At 55.9% G+C, this 19,537-nt stretch overlaps 2 protein-coding genes across 2 annotated transcripts in view; both read left to right on the top strand.

Annotated features, from left to right (window-relative positions):
• SLC38A3 (solute carrier family 38 member 3) overlaps positions 1-9,624 on the top strand; it is a 14,780-nt gene extending 5,156 nt beyond the window's left edge. Inside the window, exons 2-16 of the mRNA XM_017516269.2 lie at positions 3,461-3,612; positions 3,710-3,791; positions 3,963-4,078; positions 4,694-4,767; positions 4,852-4,944; positions 5,044-5,125; positions 6,211-6,293; positions 6,383-6,441; positions 6,640-6,804; positions 6,881-6,960; positions 7,230-7,330; positions 7,553-7,677; positions 7,764-7,908; positions 8,534-8,637; positions 8,726-9,624. Of these exons, the coding sequence (XP_017371758.1) occupies positions 3,512-3,612; positions 3,710-3,791; positions 3,963-4,078; positions 4,694-4,767; positions 4,852-4,944; positions 5,044-5,125; positions 6,211-6,293; positions 6,383-6,441; positions 6,640-6,804; positions 6,881-6,960; positions 7,230-7,330; positions 7,553-7,677; positions 7,764-7,908; positions 8,534-8,637; positions 8,726-8,830 (1,515 nt within the window). The 5' untranslated portion in view covers positions 3,461-3,511 and the 3' untranslated portion in view covers positions 8,831-9,624. The remainder of the gene's footprint in view (positions 1-3,460; positions 3,613-3,709; positions 3,792-3,962; positions 4,079-4,693; positions 4,768-4,851; positions 4,945-5,043; positions 5,126-6,210; positions 6,294-6,382; positions 6,442-6,639; positions 6,805-6,880; positions 6,961-7,229; positions 7,331-7,552; positions 7,678-7,763; positions 7,909-8,533; positions 8,638-8,725) is intronic.
• GNAT1 (G protein subunit alpha transducin 1) overlaps positions 1-19,537 on the top strand; it is a 67,070-nt gene that overhangs the window by 18,345 nt on the left and 29,188 nt on the right. The window contains exon 9 of the mRNA XM_017517231.2: positions 10,999-11,023. The gene's annotated coding sequence lies outside the window, so the exon portion shown is untranslated. The remainder of the gene's footprint in view (positions 1-10,998; positions 11,024-19,537) is intronic.

The raw sequence follows: 19,537 nt of genomic DNA, 5'->3' as shown, positions 1-19,537 counted from the left end.
TGGCTGAGGTTGGGAAGCCTGGGCCTTAGCAGTAAACTCCTGGGAGTCTCCGCCTCCACTGGTGCAAGTGGCCACCAAGGAAAGAAGAATGTGAAAGCCTCCCTGTCACCAGTCATTACTGCAGACCCAGACCCACTTATGTTCCTGAGCATGCGGAAGGAAAGCAAGGCTCAGAATCCTGGGAACTCCAAGGACCTTGATCCCTGGACAGAGAGCTGTGCTTCCTATAGCTGCTTGCATCAGCCATCCTGAGGTGCCCTGGATTCCTAGGCCTCAAAATCTTTAATTAGCCAAACTCAACACCCGCCGAGGTGTGCCTGATGAATTCTCACCCGGTGATGTGCGCGTGGGTGGGTGTTACCGGCTGCGCCACCCCTGTGGCTCCTGGCCCCTCCTGGCCCTTATCTCCCAGGAAAGCAAATAGGTCCCAGGGCAATGGCCTGGGCCATTGATTTACTGCCTAGGCTCACACTACATCCATGAAAGATGCCATTTTGATGACCTGCCCAAGGTCACTATGATCTCCCCTTCCTAGCGCCTGGCTACTCTCTGGACACCCATGGCCTACCCTGGGCAGGAAGGCCTTGGGGAGGCTCCTCACTCATCCCCAGCTTTGGCCAAGCCTCATGGGACCCCCTAGAGGATGGCGGTGGAGGGAAATGCTGAGGTCCTGAGTGGAGGAGTACCCTGCCCCTGGTCACATGGTGAGGCAGGGCCAAGCCCAGTGCTAGAGGATCTACCCTGGGCTTTCACCACAGGGGATCAGGCTCTGCTGGCAGGCTTTTTTATGCAGGGGCAGTTCCCAGAGTTTACCCTTACTCCCTGATATAAAGGAGCCTGGGAGGCCACGGGCCAAGGGGTAGGAGCTGTCAAAAATGGGCTGGCAGCCTCAGGGAATTGCTGGGGGCTGCATGCCAGCCTAGCGCTAATCCTCACCCTGGCCCCTCAGCCCTCCTCCCTGCCCTGGACCGAAGTCCAGGCTCCTAGACCTGGCCTTTACGGCTCTATCAGGTTTGTCTGTAGCCACAGAACCTTCCTTCAATCCTCACGGCCTGCCTGTACCGAACCTCAGGGCCTCTACCTATGCTGTGCTCTCTGCCTGGTGCACTCTTTCCTGTTTGACACCCCAGGGTGCCTACTGGAATTTTAGGACTGGCTTCATCACCTCCTTCAGGAAGTCTTCCTTGAGGCTCCCTGTCCTCTTTTTTGAGACCCAGCTCTCTGTGGCTCACACTCAGTTGCAGCAGGAGCCATAGTGTAGTGATGAGGGTGCTATTTGGGGGATTTGTCTCTTCCAGGCTGGAGGTCACTTGAGAAGAGATATTCTATATCCTTTCTGGGATGTCAGGCCCCAGCCCAAGACCCAGAAATGACTGGTCATGATTGAGTAATAGCCACCAGGCCCCGAGGGTCTAGGCCCAGCTCCTGCAGCGGGGATGGGGAACCTGGAGCTCAGACCTCAGACACCTCCTCCACCCCATGCCACGGACTGTGGTCTCCCTGGAGGCAATGCCTGGCTGCTAGGGAAGGATATTAGGGCAGAGAAGGGTGCTTTGGCCAGGTTGCCAGCTCAGCACACTCTGAGGGCCTGTCCCAGCCTGCCCAAGGTAGGGGGCCGAGACAGGACAGTCCCAGCTGAGGGGTGGAGGGGGGGGACTCTGGAGTAGCTCTGGGCGCCAGCACCGGTATCTCCATACCCAGCTGGGACCCTTGGAGGGATGCTGATGGCAAGGCTTAGGGCAGGGGCATGAGGACAGGCTGATCTAGGGAACTCTGGGAATGGGGAGAGGGCTCAAGAAGAGATGCTAACATTATTTTAGTCCTGAGTGGGTGGCGCTTGGAGGAGAGGAGGTAGGACTCTGGCACCAGAAGGAGAGGCAGGTTTGGGGGATGCAAGATTGCCAAGTATGGGGTCTCCAGGGCCCAGGTGCCAAAATCTGAACTCTGGCCTGGGGCTGCCTGGAACAATGCAGGGAGGGAGTCCTCTGACCAGAGAGGCCAGAGGCTGCTGTGACCTCTGCTGCCTCCGGGGACACCAGGCCTGAGGCCTGAACCCAGCCTCTCCTGTTCACCCCTAGCCCTGAGTGCCACGTTTGAGTCCCCCAGTGCTCCAGATTCAAAGGCAGACCTGAGACCATCAGGGGCCAGAGTGGGGATGGGGGATTTGGGGCAGAATTCAGGGTTACCCAGCAGAGAGGGCACCACAGCTTCAGGACCCGGCTCTGCCTGTCCTGCCTGGCAGGGCTGCCCCCTCCCTGGTCTCCACTCTGGCCTCAGCTCTCCTGCTGGCCAGGCTGGCCTTCGGGGTGTCCTTACAGAACCTGGGGGCACTATGCCCAGCCACCTCTGGGTATGAAGTAGGCAATTCCTGGACCCAGTGATGGGAGAGGGGCCAGTAAGTTGTCTGGGCAGTGGGCAGGGGTGGTGGGGGAAGGGGAGCTGATTCCTTTGAGGCCCAGCAGAGCCAAGCCCTGAAGGCAGAGAAAGGAGACTGATCTGGTGACCCAGGCTCCTCTATAGCTGGCCAAGGGCCTGAGCTCCTGGCCTGGGGCCCTAGGAAATGGGGGTCTGTTCAGAGGGTCCACTCCTGGACAGCAGGCTCCTGAGGGTTGGTGGGGGGGTTCCCTGCCTGGCAGTGGAGGAAAGACTTGGAAGAAAACATGGCCTTGAGGCCAGGACTGTGTGGAGGGTGAAGCATGTGTGGCACAGAGAACCAGCCCTGGAGTACCCATTTCCTGGAAGGCCCCCCAAAAGCCCTTTGCCACAGCCAGGCGGGAAGGGCCCAGGTGTCCAGCCACCCAGCACCGCCTTAGGCATCCTGGCTCCGGGGAGGGGGGACAGCCTCTGCGCCTGCCGTTCCCAGCGCCAGCTCTCAGCCCACAGAGGGCTCTTTGTTCTGGCTGCCAGCAGTGCCCGCCGGGCGGCTGGGAACAGGGCCCACAGCCCTCACCCTCTCCCGAGGCCTCCAGCCGTCGGGCAGTGCCATTCTAGGTTAGCTAGGAGGTCCCTGGACACGGGGCCAGTGTAGGAAACCATCTCCCAGTACTAATGTCAAGGAGGGGAAGTCTGTCCTGGGTACATACCCAGAGTGAAGTCTGGGGGTCTGAGACTGAACATTTGGGGATGCTGGTGCCACTGGGCTCTGAACTTGGGTCATCCAGATGACCCTCACTTCACAGATGGTGAAACCGAGACCCCAAGGGCTTGCCTGGACTGGTGTGCATGTAAGAGGTGCATTATGTACTGGCTAGGGTGTCCCATCAGAATGTCATGGGAACTCAGGTGTCCAAGCTGGACTCCTCCAATGGCAGATCTCAGGGAGGCAGCAGGCAGAGCTGCATGTGTGGATATGTCCCAAGTGGGCATCCTGGAGGTGTGCTATGGCTGCAGGCCTCATGTGGGAGGCTGGGCCATAGGCCCAAGTAATGGGGCTAACCAGAGGGACCTGGCTGCTCTGCAGACATCTGACTGTTGGTGTGAGACCAGTGCTCCTGGTGGTGTGCCCTGAGCTATGGAGGCACCTTTGCAGACAGAGATGGTGGAACTGGTGCCCAACGGCAAACACTCAGAGGGGCTGCTCCCAGTCGTCACCCCCATGGCACGCAACCAGAGGTGAGTACAAGAGGGACACAGTGGTGGCTCAAGACAGGGCAGGGGTAACAGAGCAAAGGACTGGAGCAGAGCCACCCACCCTGACCTGTGCCTGCAGGATCGAGGACCCCACAGGGAGCTGTATTGAGGGCAAGAGTTTCCTACAGAAAAGTCTCAGCAAGGAGCCAACCTTCACCGACGTGAGTGGGACAGCAACGGGTTGTAGGGGGGCACTGTGGGGTGCTTAGATGCAGTAATGAAGTGGTCTCTGGCAGCAGTGGGAGGCTGAGGGACAGTCAGGGGGACACCATGATGCCCCTGTGCCTTGCTGACTCCCCCCACCCCTCCCCATCCCACCCTGGTGCCTGCAGTTCGAGGGGAAGACATCGTTCGGGATGTCAGTGTTCAACCTCAGCAACGCCATCATGGGCAGCGGCATCCTGGGACTCGCCTATGCCATGGCCAATACAGGCATTATCCTTTTCCTGTGAGTGCCCTCAGAGAACCTTCTAAAGATAGGGGCCCTAAGCTAGCCACCAACCATGACCTCCCGGGACCTGCCAGTTCCCTGTCCCAGCGCCCAGGCTGCAATGGGTGGGCACTTCTTACACTAACAAACCACGGCTGAAAAAATCTCCACAGCCAAACAAATATACCTCACTGCCCAGTAAACCCACTGAGGTCACAACACAGGCCAGCCTTACAGGCCAGAGACTGTCCTTCTGTCACCTTACACGTGATGGCCGAGCCCCACAGCCAGGCCTTGTGTGGGCACACGTGTCCTTTGCCTGGGGGCTCTGCCCTGAAGCCAGGATGGAAAACATGTTTGTTCCAAGGACTTGAGAGAAGGAGGTGCTTAGAGGGCAGTCACAGGGACACTCTTGACTCACAGGGCCCCTTCTGGGGTGTGTCCCACCCTGGATCAAACGAGGTGGTGTTCATCACCCCTGGGGCCTGCTGAGCTTGCATCCATACCTGTTGGGAGTCCACATACCCAGGTCACAGACCCTCCACGCCCCGGCCTTCCAGAGCCCCTCACTCTCTGTCAGCCAGGGGAGCCCCAGGTGGCCTCTTTTTCTTTCATCTTCCCATGTGTCCCCAGGTTCCTGTTGACAGCTGTCGCCTTGCTCTCCAGCTACTCCATCCACCTGCTACTCAAGTCCTCAGGGGTCGTGGGTGAGTTTCACGCCAGCCTGGAATGGGCGGGAGCTGGTGGGTAAACTGGGGCAAACTCCTGACTTCTTGACCCTGCTCCCATAGGCATCCGTGCCTATGAGCAGCTGGGCTACCGTGCCTTTGGGACCCCAGGAAAGTTGGCAGCAGCCCTGGCCATCACACTGCAGAACATCGGAGGTGAGAGCAGTGGGCAGGGGCAGGCAGTTAGTGAGTGGACAGCTCCGAAAGCTAGCTGGTTGGGCTGACCCCAGTGCCTGCCTGCCCCTCTCCCCACAGCCATGTCCAGCTACCTGTATATCATCAAGTCTGAGCTGCCACTTGTCATACAGACCTTCCTGAATCTGGAGGAGAAAACCTCGTGAGCCCTGGGGTGGGGAGGGGAGGGGTGAGGTGCAGTGAGGAGGGGTGGGGTAGGCTGGGGCTGGGTGAGGGTGGGGGGCCCAGGCTGGGCTAGTGAGAGAGGCAAGACAGAGCAGACAAGTGGCTGCTGGAGGGCGAGTTACCAGCAGAGCCAGCATTCAGTCCACACTCACTTGGGAAGCACCTAGGGTCCCCCTGCCTCCAGAAGGGACATGTGGGGCTAGGGGCAGGGTGCAGCTAAGGAAGCCAGGCCCCTCCTCGCCCCAGACTCAGCGTGTAAGCGTGGGAGCCTCAGGCTTAGCTCTAAGCGCCTACTATTCCTGACCATGGGGTTGCCCCCCCACCAAGAGATTAAGCCCAGGTGTCCCAGTTGCCTGTCACTTTAGCCAGCATTGACTGGGCATCAAACATGTTTTGTGGGACAGAGGAGACACAGCCAGGCCCTGCTCTTGACATCTCCCCCAACACCTCGAGCAAGCAAAGGGACTGGGAGGTTGAGAGCAGCTCTGGAAAGAGGGAGAGCTGGTATTCTGTCCCTGGGGGGCCCTGGGCCTTTCCCAAGAAGTTGGCTTCAGGGCTTGCCTTTGAGGACAGTCCTGGGCCTTATCCCCTTGTTCCCTTATGCCCCGTATCCATTCCTGGTGGGCAGAGGAGGGGGCAGGATGAGGCAAGGCCCAGATGCCAGAAGGAACCGCAAGGGGCTCCAGTTGTTGCAAGTGCCTGGAACTTCTGTGGAAAACGCCACCTCCCTCTAGAGCCAACTCCCTTCCTCCCACACGCCTCCCTCCAAAGGCTGGGCCCAGGCCTGTGTGTCCTGAGAGAGGCAAGAGCAGTGCCTATAATCTAGAGGGTCTCAAGCATGAGCTGTGTGTCAGGCTGGAAACTTAGTCCTCACATCATCCTGAAGAAGAGTGTCAAGGGCACACCCATTTTGCAGATGGGGAAAGTAAGACTCAGAGCTGTTGACAAAGATTCTTCAGATGTCACTCAGTGGCACCACTGGTGACTCCAGCAGAGGGAGGCAGGAGCCCCATCCCAGGCTGAATGGATTCTGACCCTGGCTCCCCACTCCCATCCCTGCAGGGACTGGTACATGAACGGGAACTACCTGGTGATCCTTGTCTCTGTCATTGTCATCCTGCCCCTGGCACTGATGCGGCAGCTTGGTGAGTGTGGCAGGGTCAGAGCCTTGGAGGGGATGTTGGAGGCGCACATGGGAGGACCCCCGATCTCACAATGCGCCTCCACTCTGCAGGCTACCTGGGCTACTCCAGTGGCTTCTCTCTCAGCTGCATGGTGTTCTTCCTAATTGCAGTGAGTCACTCCTCCATGTTAGCCGAGAAAGGGGGTGGTGGGTCCCCTCGGGGAGTTCCCTGTCAGCAGGAGGGGGCAGGTCTCTCTGGGAAGCCTGGGCCAGAAGGCAGTTCCGCCAGTCCTGATCTAGATGTGGCTTCGTGGTGACTTCCCAGGCAGCCCGCCTGGCTCTGACACCCTCATCCCTCCCCACTCTAGGTCATCTACAAAAAGTTCCATGTGCCCTGTCCACTGCCCCCCAACTTCAGCAACACCACAGGCAACTTCAGTCATGTGGAGGTCATGGAGGAGAAGGTGCAGCTGCAGGTCGAGCCTGAGGCTGCAGCCTTCTGCACCCCCAGCTACTTCACACTCAACTCACAGGTTCTGACAGGCCAGGGCGAGGCGGGGGCCCGGTGATAGTGGGGGACTGCCTTGACACAGCCCCGTGTTTCCCCAGACAGCATACACCATCCCTATCATGGCCTTCGCCTTCGTCTGCCACCCCGAGGTGCTGCCCATCTATACCGAGCTCAAGGAGTAGGTATCTGGCTGGGAGCAGGGGCAAGGCTGCCATGAGCTGATCTGGAAAGAATGGATGTGGTCCTAAATGTGAGGGGGTGGGGTGACAGAAGCCAAGTCACTTTATCTAAGATCTTGTGGCAGCCATGAGAGGCAATTAAGGGCAAGAAGGAGACTCTGTTGGCTGCTAAATGGTGAAAGTATGGTGCCAGAGAGACCTTGGGGCATGTGGGGTCTCCCAATGTGACCCAGCTTGTCACCAACACCTGTCCCCCACTTCCCCACAGCCCCTCTAAGAAGAAGATGCAGCACATCTCCAACCTGTCCATCGCCGTCATGTACGTCATGTACTTCCTGGCTGCCCTCTTCGGCTACCTCTCCTTCTACGGTATGGCTGCACAGATGGGCAGAGGCCGAGGCCAGGCTAGGGGGAAGGGGCTGGTTGTGGCCATGGTGCCCTGCATACCGAGGTGTGTGGTGCCTGTCTGTGCCCTGCCATGGTGGAGATGAGTCTGCATGCCAATCCCCACAGGGTTGGGGTCCCCCAGGCAGCTCAGATCCCACCTCCTTCCTGGGGCCACCTGCTGACCACCCTCCCTGCCTGCCACAGACGGGGTGGAGTCGGAGCTGCTGCACACCTACAGCAAGGTGGACCCGTTCGATGTGCTGATCCTGTGCGTGCGCGTGGCCGTGCTGACAGCAGTCACGCTCACAGTGCCCATCGTTCTGTTCCCGGTGAGCTGGTGGGCAGGTGGCCAGACCAGTGGCGGGAGGGGCTGATGGGGACAACAGGCTGATGATTCTTCCAACCTGCCCCTCAGGTGCGCCGCGCCATCCAGCAGATGCTGTTTCCAAACCAGGAGTTCAGCTGGCTGCGGCACGTGGTCATTGCCTTTAGCCTGCTCACTTGTATCAACCTGCTGGTCATCTTTGCCCCCAACATCCTGGGCATCTTTGGAGTCATTGGTGAGGGTCTGGCCCTGCTGTGGACATAGGTTATTCCCCAGAGGAGTTCACCTCTGCAAATCCTGGCCGATTCCTGAGCTTACACCCTATATTAACTGCAGTGGCCCATGTGCAGTTGGTAGAGCAGACAATTCTGAAATATCTTTGGGGTGACCCAACTCAGAGGACTAACAAATTCTGCCAGGACTGACAGACCTGGCGGCTGAGTATCATGGATATCACAGACAGTCCTCTTGGTTCTCTATGTCTGATATCCAACCCAAAATGCATTAAGCAGAAAGGAATCCACTGGCTCAAATAACAGAGAAGCCTTCAAGTATAGCTGTACACTGAAGCCCGATACCCTTAAGCCCTCAGCTCTCTCCATCTCTTGACTTGCCTTTCCTCATTGCTAGCTTCATTGGCTGACATTCTTCTGACACCAGCATCAGCAGCCTTCCATCCTTGTGGATGGAGAACTAGGGGGAGAGGCTGGTGGGCTTCCCAGAATCAAGCAGAACTCTCCAGTGGTCTCAACATGAAACTCCCTCAGCAAGGAATGTTTGATCTCATTGAAGAATCCACCCTCGAACCTTAGTCAGTAGGTGAATATGAGCCAGCAGTGGCCATGTCTTGTTCTTTGCAGGCGCCACATCTGCCCCGTGCCTCATCTTCATCTTCCCTGCCATCTTCTACTTCCGAATCATGCCCACAGAGAAGGAGCCTGCAAGATCTACCCCCAAAATCCTGGTGCGAGGGGCCTGGAGGCCAGTGGACTGGTATGGGGCTGAGGGAGCTGCCCTGACCTTGGACCTGACCCTGACTTCTGATCCCGCAGGCCCTGTGTTTTGCCGTGCTTGGCTTCTTGCTGATGACCATGAGCTTGAGCTTCATCATCATTGACTGGGCCTCAGGGAACAGCCGGCATGGAGGAAACCACTAGGATGACCCTCATCCTGTTCTGTCTACTCACCCCAGCAGCCCTGCCCAGACTCTCCAGCTCCTGCTCCCATCCAGTGGCCAGTCAGGGGAGGAGAAAGACACGATTAACACCGTGGCATTCAGCCAGGCCCCATGTCCTTCTGTGGCAGGTTTTTGTTCAAGAGCCAGGACCAAGGCCTTTGGGCCACTACCCCGCTGGGCTCCGGAGCTGTAGGGGCTTCCTGAACTGGGAGCAGGGTGGGGCTGTCACCTTAGATCCTGCCCAAGCCCCTCATTCCCTCCTTGTACAGATGCATACCCTGGGGCCCAGCAGCTGCCTCCTGAGGGGACACAGCCTATAGGGACAAACAGAGCTGGGATCCAGCCTGTAGCCATCCCCCTACCCTGCTGCTAGGCCACAATCTGCCTCCTGGGGCCTCATCTCCCCCAGCCCACTTGTTTTCCCCCCTTTTATCCCCATCCCCTTTTCAGACACTTGGGCTCTTAGATACTCTTCTCCCATCCCCTTCACAGGATGACACCCTCCCATACCCCATAGCTGGGGCCAGCAGGTTCTGCTGAGGGTGGGCTGGTGTAGGTACCCCAAAGAGACCCCTGCCTTGTCCCTTCACCAGTCCTGGGGAGGCTGGGACTCCCCTGCCACAAGCCTGGGCCACAGCTCACATTCCATTGCTGAGAGAAGAGAGAGGCTGAGGCCCAGAGTGGCCTGCCCCCAGGAGCCAAAGACCCCAGTGGCCACACTGGGACAGGGTGGGGAGGCTGGAAGCCCCCTTTTATAAATATTATACATAAGACTAGCTGTGTTTTATATTCTTGGTCTCCATGGTCCCCGAATTCCTGGAAAGTAAGGTAGGGGCCAGAACATGGATGGTGTTGGAGGTCCCTCATCTTGTCTGGGATGAGGGTGGGGATAGGGCAAGTCCACCACTCACCCCACCTCCTGCCTCCCAAACTAGCCAGTGGCACACTCAGACCCAGCTCTGGGCCTGGGCCAGACTCAGCACAGACCTGCTTTCTCACGGGGTGAGGTGGGGAGGAATTAATGAGGCCCCAGGAAGTGGGACAGAGAGAGGCCTCCGGAAGGAGGCAACGTGAGGTGCATCCCCAGCAGCTTCAGGGAGGGTCTGAGCTGGGGGCAGCTGAGCCCTGAGAGAGCCCTAGGAAGGGCCCCCTGCCCTCCCCTGGCTCCCAGGCTGCCATTTCTACTCTCTGTTCATGCCCTGAGTCTGGGGACAAAAGTCCAGGAATCCTGTGCCCTGTTGGGCTGATCTTTTTATTAACAGTAAAATGTACTTTGAATAAAGGGGGTTAGTAGTCCCTGTGTGTGGGGCCCCAAATGGCAAAGGGAGGCAGGAGTCCGGGGTAGGGCAAGGGCTGCAAGGAGGCAGGACAGCCCCAGGTGCCCTGGCTCCAGTGGGACTGGGAAGCTGCCCACTGCCTTGGACAGGACTGAACCAGCTGGGATCCAGTGGGATGGAGCCGCCCAGGCCTTGGCACCAAATCCTCATTAGGAGAGACCCTGAACCAGGCTAGGCTGCCGGGGAAAGGGCAGCAGGAAAGATCCAGTTTGAATTTGCAAGGCAGCTGCCAGCTCGGGAAAACCCTGAAGAAAGAACTTCCTCAAGCTGGTGGCTGCTAGGCCCACAGCAGTGCCAGCTGAGCAGAGAGGAGCTTCCTGAGTCCCGTTCCCAACAGGCCCAGGCGCCTGACTCCAGTCTGGGGACTCACCCAGGAGTCCTATGGCCCCAGGAAAGAGCTGGACATTGGCCTAGAGGTGGATGCAGCGCAGGGTGTTCTGATTAGAGGGGCTGCCCTCTAGAGGTCTCAATGGGGCCATAGCCCTGCCTGGAACCCTTGGCTCCTGAGCACTGGGGGGCAATAACAGGCAAGTCCATCCTGCAGGCAGACCCAGGGGTCTTTTCTTACACTCCCCCCATCCAAAGAAGGCTACAGATCAGAGCAGCAGCAGGACACCAGGCCTCTGCTTCAGGCCCCTCAGATCAAGGGGATGTGCTAATGGTAGCACCCCGCCGCACGCATGCACACACACACACACACACACACACACACACACACACACACACACAACTGGGGTGGGGAAGGACCCTGAGCCCTGGCCCCAAGAGGCCATTTCTGCCTACCTAGTCAGGCCTTCGCCAGCCTGACCATGGGCAGCAGGCTCTGGCAGGGAGGAGGCAGGTAATGTGGTCACTACACTAGATTCAAGAGCCAAGTGTCCACGTGACTGTTTGAAAATGAGTGTCCCTTGTCCCCGGCTGTCAGATTACAGACACTTGGTCTTCACATTCTGCAGGCCCTTGGGCATCATTAAGCATTTGTGTATGGGTTGACAGATTTTTCAGGTTTTTTCCTTTGTTATCCTTTCAAAAAATTGTTCTGGGGCCGGGCGTGGTGGCTCACACCTGTAATCCTGTCACTTTGGGAGGCTGAGGTGGGCAGATCATTTGAAATCAAGATTTCAAGATCAGCCTGGGCAACATGGTGAAACCCTATCTCTAAAAATTAGCAGGGTGTGGTGGCTCATACCTGTATTCCCAGCTATTCAGGAGGCTGAGTCAGGAGAATCACTTGTGCCTGGCTGACTGAAGCTGCAGCGAGTTGTGACTACCACTGCACTCCAGCCAGGGAAACAGAGCAAGACTCTGTCTCAAAAAATAATAAACAAGCCGGGCGCGGTGGCTCACGCCTGTAATCCCAGCACTGTGGGAGGCCAAGGCGGGTGGATCACAAGGTCAAGAGATTGAGGCCATCCTGGTCAACATGGTGAAACCCCGTCTCTACTAAAAATACAAAAAATTAGCCAGGCATGGTGGCACGTGCCTGTAATCCCAGCTATTTAGGAGGCTGAGGCAGGAGAATTGCCTGAACCCAGGAGGCGGAGGTTGTGGTGAGCCGAGATCGCGCCATTGCACTCCAGCCTGGGTAACAAGAGTGAAACTCCATCTCAATAAATAAATAAATAAATAAATAGATAGATAGATAGATAAATAATTCTGAAAAAATTATGCTGTTTGGAATGTTGACAAGTTAGAGCAGCCTGAAGGTCCAGCACAGAGGTCTTCTATATTTTTCACTGTTTTTCCTATGACTGCTTATTATAGAAACATAAGATAATACAGAGCAGGAAAGGAGGCAAAACACATGAGTCTCAGTATCCCCACCCAGCAGCTGCCCTTGCCCACACCCTGCTCACTGTGTGCATAAGCACATATTTGCTTCTTGACTCATTCATTCATTCATTCAACAAGTATTTATTGAGATTTCCTACATGACAGGCACTCATCTAGCAAATAAAGCAATGAACAAAGTGAAGACCCTGGCCTTCCTTGAATTTACAGTCCAGGTTGGGGATTAGATTCAGAAAAGAAACATTAAACCTAACCACTAAATTCTATCATGTGGTTGGAAGACGCTCAGTACTACAGGGAGTAAAAACAACAAGGTAAGGACAATGGGGGTCTGGGGACAGGGGTGAGAGTAGGCCTGAGAAAGGAACTTTTTTTTTTTGAGACATAATCTAGCTCTGTTGTCCAGGCTGGAGTGCAGTGGTGCGATCTTGGCTCACTGCAACTTCCATCTCCAGGGTTCAAGCGATTCTGATTTTTTTTTTTTAAAGACAGAGTCTTGCTCTGATACCAGAATGGAATGCAGTGGCACGATCTCAGCTTACCATAATCTCCACGTCCTAGGTTCAAGCCATTCTCCTGCCTCAGCTTCCCAAGTAGCTGGGATTACAGGCGGGCACCACTACATCTAATTTTTATATTTTTAGTAGAGATGGGTTTTCACCATGTTGGTCAGGATGGTCTTGATCTCCTGACCTCGTGATACACCTGTCTCAGCCTCCCAAAGTACTGGGATTACAGGCATGAGCCACCGTGCCCAGCCTGCGATTCTGATTCTTGTGCCTCCGGCTCCCAAGTAGTTGGGACTACAGGCACACACCACAACACCTGCCTGGCTGATTTTTTTTTGGTATTTTTACTAGAGACTGGGTTTCATTATGTTGGCCAGGCTGGTCTCAAACTCCTGGCCTGAAGTGATCTGCCTGCCTCGACTTCCCAAAATGCTGGGATTACAGGAGTGAGCCACTGTGCCTGGCCAAGAAAGGGACTTTGATTAATCAGAGGTTTGGAGAGGGAAGAAGCCATGTGGATGACTTCAGGAGAAGATTCCAGTTGGCAGGATCAGCCAGTGCAAAGCCCTGAGGCAGAATGTGCATGGCGCGTGGGAGAAGCAGCCAGGAGGCTGGAGTGACATGGAAGAGGAGAGAAGGGGCAGGTGGGGGTAATGCAGGGGACAAGTGTTGTAGAGCTTTGTCAGCCACATAAGGACTCTGGAGTTTTCTCTGAGTAAGATGAGAGCCAACATTGGGTCCTGAACAGAGGAGGGGGCAGTCTCTGAATCAGTAGCAACTTGAAGTTTCATGTTCGTCTGTTTTATTTATTTATTTCCTTATTTAAGAGACAGTGTCGGCTGGGTGCCATGACTCATGCCTGTAATCCCAGCACTTTGGGAGGCCGAAGTGGGTGGATCACTTGAGGTCAAAATTTCAAGACCAGCCTGGCCAACATGGTGAAACCCAGTATCTACTAAAAATACGAAAATTACCCAGGCGTGGTGGCATGCTCCTGTAATCCCAGCTACTTGGGAGCTGAGGCAGGAAAATCACTTGCGTCTGAGAGGCAAAGGTTACAGTGAGCCAAGATTATACCACTGCACTCCAGCCCAGGCGACAGAGCGAGATGCCGTCTGAAATTAACCCCCCCCCACAAAAAAAGAGAGAGACAGTGTCTTGCTTTGTCATCCAGGATGGAGTACAAATGAAATGATCATAGCTCATGCTGCCTCGAATTCCTGGACTCCAGGGAACTTCCTGCCTCAGCCTTCTGAGTAGCTGGGACTATAAGCACATATCACCACTGCCTACTTATTTGTTTTTCATTTTCTGTAGAGACAGGGTCTCACTATGTTTCCCAGGCTGGTCTCAAACTCCTGGTCTCAGGCAGTTCTCCTACTTTGATCTCCCAAAGTGCTGGGATTACAGGTGTGAGCCACCGTGCCAGGCACAAGTTTAAGTTTTAAATAGATTATTCTGGCTGCTGAATTAAGACTAGGCTCTGGGTGGGGAATCAGGGGCAAGGATGACACTGACACGAGGGCTCCTGCAGTTATTCCAAATAGTCATGTTGGGTGGCTAAGCCCAGGTGATGGTAGAGGCGGGGAGAGGCACTAGGCTTGTCCTAAAGGTAGAGGTGGTGGGGTTCCCGGATGGTTCAAGTATGGCAAGAGAGGCAGAAATAAGTCAAGGGTGGCTCCAAGGTTGTCTAGGGATAGAGCTGCCACTGCAGGAGGCTGGGGGAGGAGCAGGCTTGGGAGGGAGATCAGTTTTGTCCATGAAGAGTTTAAAACATTGACTGGACATCAAAGTGGAGGTGCCTGGTCAACTGTTGGGTGTATGCATTGAGTTCAGTAGAGTGGCCAGTGATGAAGCTTTGGATCTGGGAAGCAAAACAAATGGTGTTTAAAGCCATAGGCCTGGATGAAATGGGAAGGAGCTGTTTAGACAGAGGAGGGCAGCAGTCAGCACTGAGCCCTTGAAGATGAGGTAGAACCAGCAAAGGAGCTGGGCAGAAATAGCCGAGAGGTGAGAGGAAAACTGGGAGAGAATGGGCACCTGGAGCCAGGTAAGTGTCAGATGCTGCCAAGGAGCTGAGTGCAGAGGATGGACCACTATATTCAGACATCTTTGGGTTGCTAAGGACCCTGACTGGAGCACTTTTGTGGAGGGAGGGACAGACCAGCCTGGAGTGGGTAGAGGAAAAAGTGAGGGAGAATTGGAAAGAGCCAGTGTAAGCAACTTGTGTGAAGTGAGAGGGGCAGAGCCAACAGTGGCTTTTTTTTGTTTTGTTTTGAGACGGAGTTTCGCTCTTGTTACCCAGGCTGGAGTGCAATGGCGCAATCTCGGCTCACCACAACCTCCACCTCCTGGGTTCAGGCAATTCTCCTGTCCCAGCTTCCTGAGTAGCTGGGATTACAGGCAGGAGCCAACATGCCCAGCTAATTTTTTGTATTTTTAGTAGAGACGGGGTTTCACCATGTTGACCAGGATGGTCTCGATCTCTTGACCTCGTGATCCACCCGCCTCGGCCTNTAGCTGGGATTACAGGCACACGCCACCATGCCCAGCTGATTTTTTGTATTTTCAGTAGAGACGGGGTTTCACCATGTTGACCAGGATGGTCTCGATCTCTTGACCTTGTGATCCACCTGCCTCGGCCTCCCAAAGTGCTGGGATTACAGGCGTGAGCCACCGTGCCTGGCAACAGTGGCTTTTAAGAAAGACTGGAAAGAAGAAAGTATTGAGGGTGAGAGAATGGAAGCAGCTGGTAGGAGGGTAGGTTGGAGCTTGGTGAACGACTTCCAAGATCAGGGTGCTGGAAACTGAGCTGGAAAACAGTATATGGAGATTGGATAGTGGAGTCTGAACACCAGGGAGTGTGTAGGGTGGCCCCTGATCTGCCTGGCCAAGTGCTGGTGGCTAGGGACCCACTGGGTCCAAGACGCAGCCAGGACAGCAAGGAGCCGTGGAGAGACACAGGGGACCATTCAGATGTCTGGGTGTACCAGGCACTGTGGCTTATGCCTGTAATCCCAGCACCTTGGGAGGCCGAGACAGGTGAATCACTTGAGGTCAGGAGTTCAAGACCAGCCTGGCAACATGGCGAAATCCCGTCTCTACTAAAAATACAAAAATTAGCCGGGTGTGGTGGCACGCACCTGTAATCCCAGCTACTCCGGAGGCTGAGGCAGGAGAATCGCTTAAACCCAGGAGGCGGAGGTTGAAGTGAGCCAAGATCGCACCAGTGCACTCCAGCCTGGGCTACAGAGCAAAACCCTGTCTCAAAAAAAAAAAAAAAATTTCTGCCTGGACTCTAAAGTCACCCAGCAGCTGACTTTTCAATAACTTGGAGTAGTAATAATTGACTGAGAGTAACCAGGCTACTGGCTCATGCCTGTAATCCCAGAACTTTGGGAGGCTGAGGCAGGTGGATCACGAGATCAGTAGTTCAAGACCAACCTTGCCAAGATGGTGACCCTGTCTCTACTAAAAATACAAAAATTAGCCTGGAGTGGTGGCGGGCGCCTGTAATCCCAGCCACTCAGGAGATGAGGCAGAGAATTGCTTGAACCTGGGAGGTAGAGGTTGCAGTGAACCAAAATCACTCCACTGCACTGTCTCAAAAATAATAGTTAATAATAATAATAATTGGCTGAGAGTTACTTAGAAAGAAAAGCAGCCCTGGAAAAATCTGAAAGCATAAAACTTTCCAACCACACAAGTCTGCAAACGGCCTGGCTACACACACCGGATTAGCCAGCGACCTAGTCCGCCAAACTATGAGGGAGGCGGCCTCTGCTGACCCCTGGCGGTCACCAAAGGGAGTCTGGCTGCGCGGTGACCCACCGACACGTTGCCCCGCCGGGTGGCTGGGTTGGTCGATCAACCATGGTCGTGCGGCCGAGCCTTGAGGTTTCAGTACAGTCCTGGAAGTCTTCCTGGCAGATGCGTGGGAGGAAAGCGGATAGAAGGGTTGGAGGCGGGAGGGGAGAGGTCCCCCGGGATGGGTAGGGCCTCGACGCTGGGCATCGTGCGCAGTGCGTACTGCAGGGAGCCAGACAGACCCTCCACGGACTGCCTGACCTTGGGGGAAGCCCGGAGTAGAAGAAGGGGCCGGACCCCCAGACCCACCCTTGACTATGTGTTCTGAGAGCAAGTTTTACCCAGCTCCTCTCTATTCTCCCGATTAGTCTGAAGTCAAACTCAGCAGGGCATCCGAGGTCCCACGGCGCAGCGGCCCTGAGCTGGCATGGGCAGTGGGCACGGAGCTACCCCGTCCTCAGGAAGCAGGAGAGGTGCTCAGCGGCCGAATCACCCAAATCACTGTCAATCTCCGCTGTGAAGTGGAAGCCGGAGAGGGAGGGAGCGTCTCCCGATGGAGGGTGTGAAGAGCCAGACTGGAGGAAGCAGAAAGACGGGTGTCACTGGGGACGTTCTGCGGGTGAGCCGAGGGCGGCTACTGCGAAGGAGACCCTGGCAGGTTGGGGCCCCGCGAGGGGCAAGGGCGAAGGAGTGCCACGGAGGGCTCGTTACAAAAGGACGCGGGACGGCTGCAGCTCTGAGGAGACCGGGCCTCGATGGCCAAAGAGTGGCAGGTCGGCGGAGGCGAGGGCCAGGCCCGGAGGCAAGGTGGGGGGCCACCGCGAGTGGTGGCCGCGAAGCGGTGGCCCAGGAGACCGTAGGTGCTGGGTCGGCCTCGGCTCCCGCGCTGCGCCGCAGGACCGCCAGGAGGCGCCGCTGTCCCGCGAAGCCGTTCGGTCCTCTCCCGGCCACCGAAATCCCGCGCTCCGGCCTAGAGAGGCCCCGGAAGAGGCGGTGCAGCGCACTCCGAGGCCGTTTCCGGTTTCGGCTCGGCCAGGGAGGCCGGAGTTGTTGAGGGTACCCTGTGGGCGGAGCGTGGATGAGAGAACCTGGGGGAGGTGAAGAACTACTGGGTTGTCCTGGGAGTAGACAAGGGAGAAAAAAAGAAGAACTAGGGAGGGCCAGGAGCTCCGATGGGCAGGACCCAGGGCAGGTAGCACCCTGCAAAGTTTCACCCTGCAAAGTTTCACCCTGCGCAGCTGCCGGTCCACGGCTAAGTCTCCCGGCCTTTTACCTAGCAAAATGCCGTCCTGCTGAGGTCACTGGGGAGCCCACCGCTGGCCAAGACCCGGGGCAGAGCAAGGAAGGCTTCGTAGAGGTAGAGAGGTGCACAAAGGCGGGGAAGCAGACTGGGGATATTGGAATCCCCTTTAGACCGATCTTTAGGTGTTTGAGCAACGCCCATTTGGAGGGAAGGTTGAATGGGAACCAGCCAGCCCAAACCTGCTGGAGAAGACAAAAAACTCACTCCCGTTATAAATGCCTCCCTCCCTCCCCCCCACCAGCTTCCTTCTCCCAGGAGACATAGGATAGCCCTGTCCCCACAGGCTTCACTCCATTACTCTCTAATGGTCCCCACCTCCTATCCTCCCATCTCTCTTACTCCTCATAGTAAGCAGAAGAAACTTGAAAAATCAGATCATGGCCCGCAGCATGGCTCACACCTGTAATCCTAGCACTTCAAGAGGCCTAGGTGGGCGGATCACCTGAGGCCAGGAGTTCAAGACAAGCCTGGCCAACATGGCCAAACCCCATCTCTACCAAAAATACAAAAAATCAGCTGGGCGTGGTGTTGCATGCCAGTATCCCAGCTACTCGCTTGGAGACTGAGGCAGGGAAATTGCTTGAGCCTGGGAGACAGAGGCTGTGGTGATCCCAATTGAGCCACTGCACTCTAGCCTGTGTGACACGGTGAGACTGTGTCTCAAAAAAAAAAAAAAAATTCAGATCATGTAATTCTGCTTTAAGACCCTCCAGTTATTTCCCCTTACTTGAAATGCAATATAAACTTACTTGCCCCATGGCAGAAATCATCTGCCCCTGCTGACCTCCGTCCCCTGGTGCTAGCCCACAGCCTGGCCTGTTGGCTTGGCATGCCGTGCTGGCCTTCATATTAGGGCCTTTGCACTGGCTGATGGTTTTTAAAAAGCTTTTTCTACAACAGCCTGAAGTCACTCCTGACCAGGCCCATTCCCCTACCTCTGTCTGCTTGGCTTTGGTCGCAGCATTTGCTCCATGTAGTACAGGCAGGGCAATGCTTGTGCGTCCAGGACTCAGTGACCAGCTTCCCTGCCGTAACAGGTCCCTCCGCCCCTATTACTCTCTTGCTCCTAGTCACAATCTACAGGAAGCCCCTGAGCCCAGGTGCCAAGGTGCACCTTGCTTGGCTGCTTGCTGTTGCAACACCTTCATTAGGGCTGTTTTTACTCCTTCATTAAATTAAATTCCAGGAAGCAGTGCTAATGACAGCCCTAACGAGTCGCTGGAGAGGCTACCAGCCCCAGTCACGGTAAGGTGGACTAGGCAATAAGGTAATAACGTGTACAAAGCAGTAGCTCCTGGGGATAGAGTTGATTATCATTTTCCAGGCCCTCCAAGGACCCAGGGCTTCCCAGGGACGGTGGCCTTTGAAGGCTGCCTATGCAACAGGCACAGTGGCAGGTTGTACCATCAACTCTTCAAGGACAAAGAGAAGGAGGGAGGTTAAGTTTAGTCCTTGGCCCCAAAGCCCTGAGGGCTCCTGAGTTCTCTGCAGGGCTTAGGTAGCTCCTCTCCAGTCATACAGGAGCACTCTGAAGGCCAGGACCCGTTGGGTTTGTAGGGCTAGACATAGGTCACTGGCTTGGAGATGTTGGTGCCCCTACCTCAGCATTCCCTGGAGACTTGGGAACTCCCTATGTGGCTTGTTCCTCTGTGATGCCTCATGGCAGTTCCTTCTCACACCAGTGTCTTCTTGCTCTCCCTATTCTGGCCGGGTTGGCCTCCTTTCTGGTTCAGGAGCATCCAGCTCTCCTTCCCACCCCAGGGCCCTTGCACTTGTTGCTTCCTCTGTCGTCACTCTCTTCTGGCTTGCTATAAGACTGGTCCTGGGCCGGGCGCGGTGGCTCACGCCTGTAATCCCAGCACTTTGGGAGGCCGAGGCGGGTGGATCACGAGGTCAAGAGATCGAGACCATCCTGGTCAACATGGTGAAACCCCGTCTCT

The sequence above is a fragment of the Cebus imitator genome, unplaced genomic scaffold, assembly GCF_001604975.1.
Source record: "Cebus imitator isolate Cc_AM_T3 unplaced genomic scaffold, Cebus_imitator-1.0 Scaffold0, whole genome shotgun sequence".
In the NCBI taxonomy this organism is placed as follows: Eukaryota; Metazoa; Chordata; class Mammalia; order Primates; family Cebidae; genus Cebus; species Cebus imitator.
This window is presented reverse-complemented; position numbering and strand designations above follow the sequence as displayed.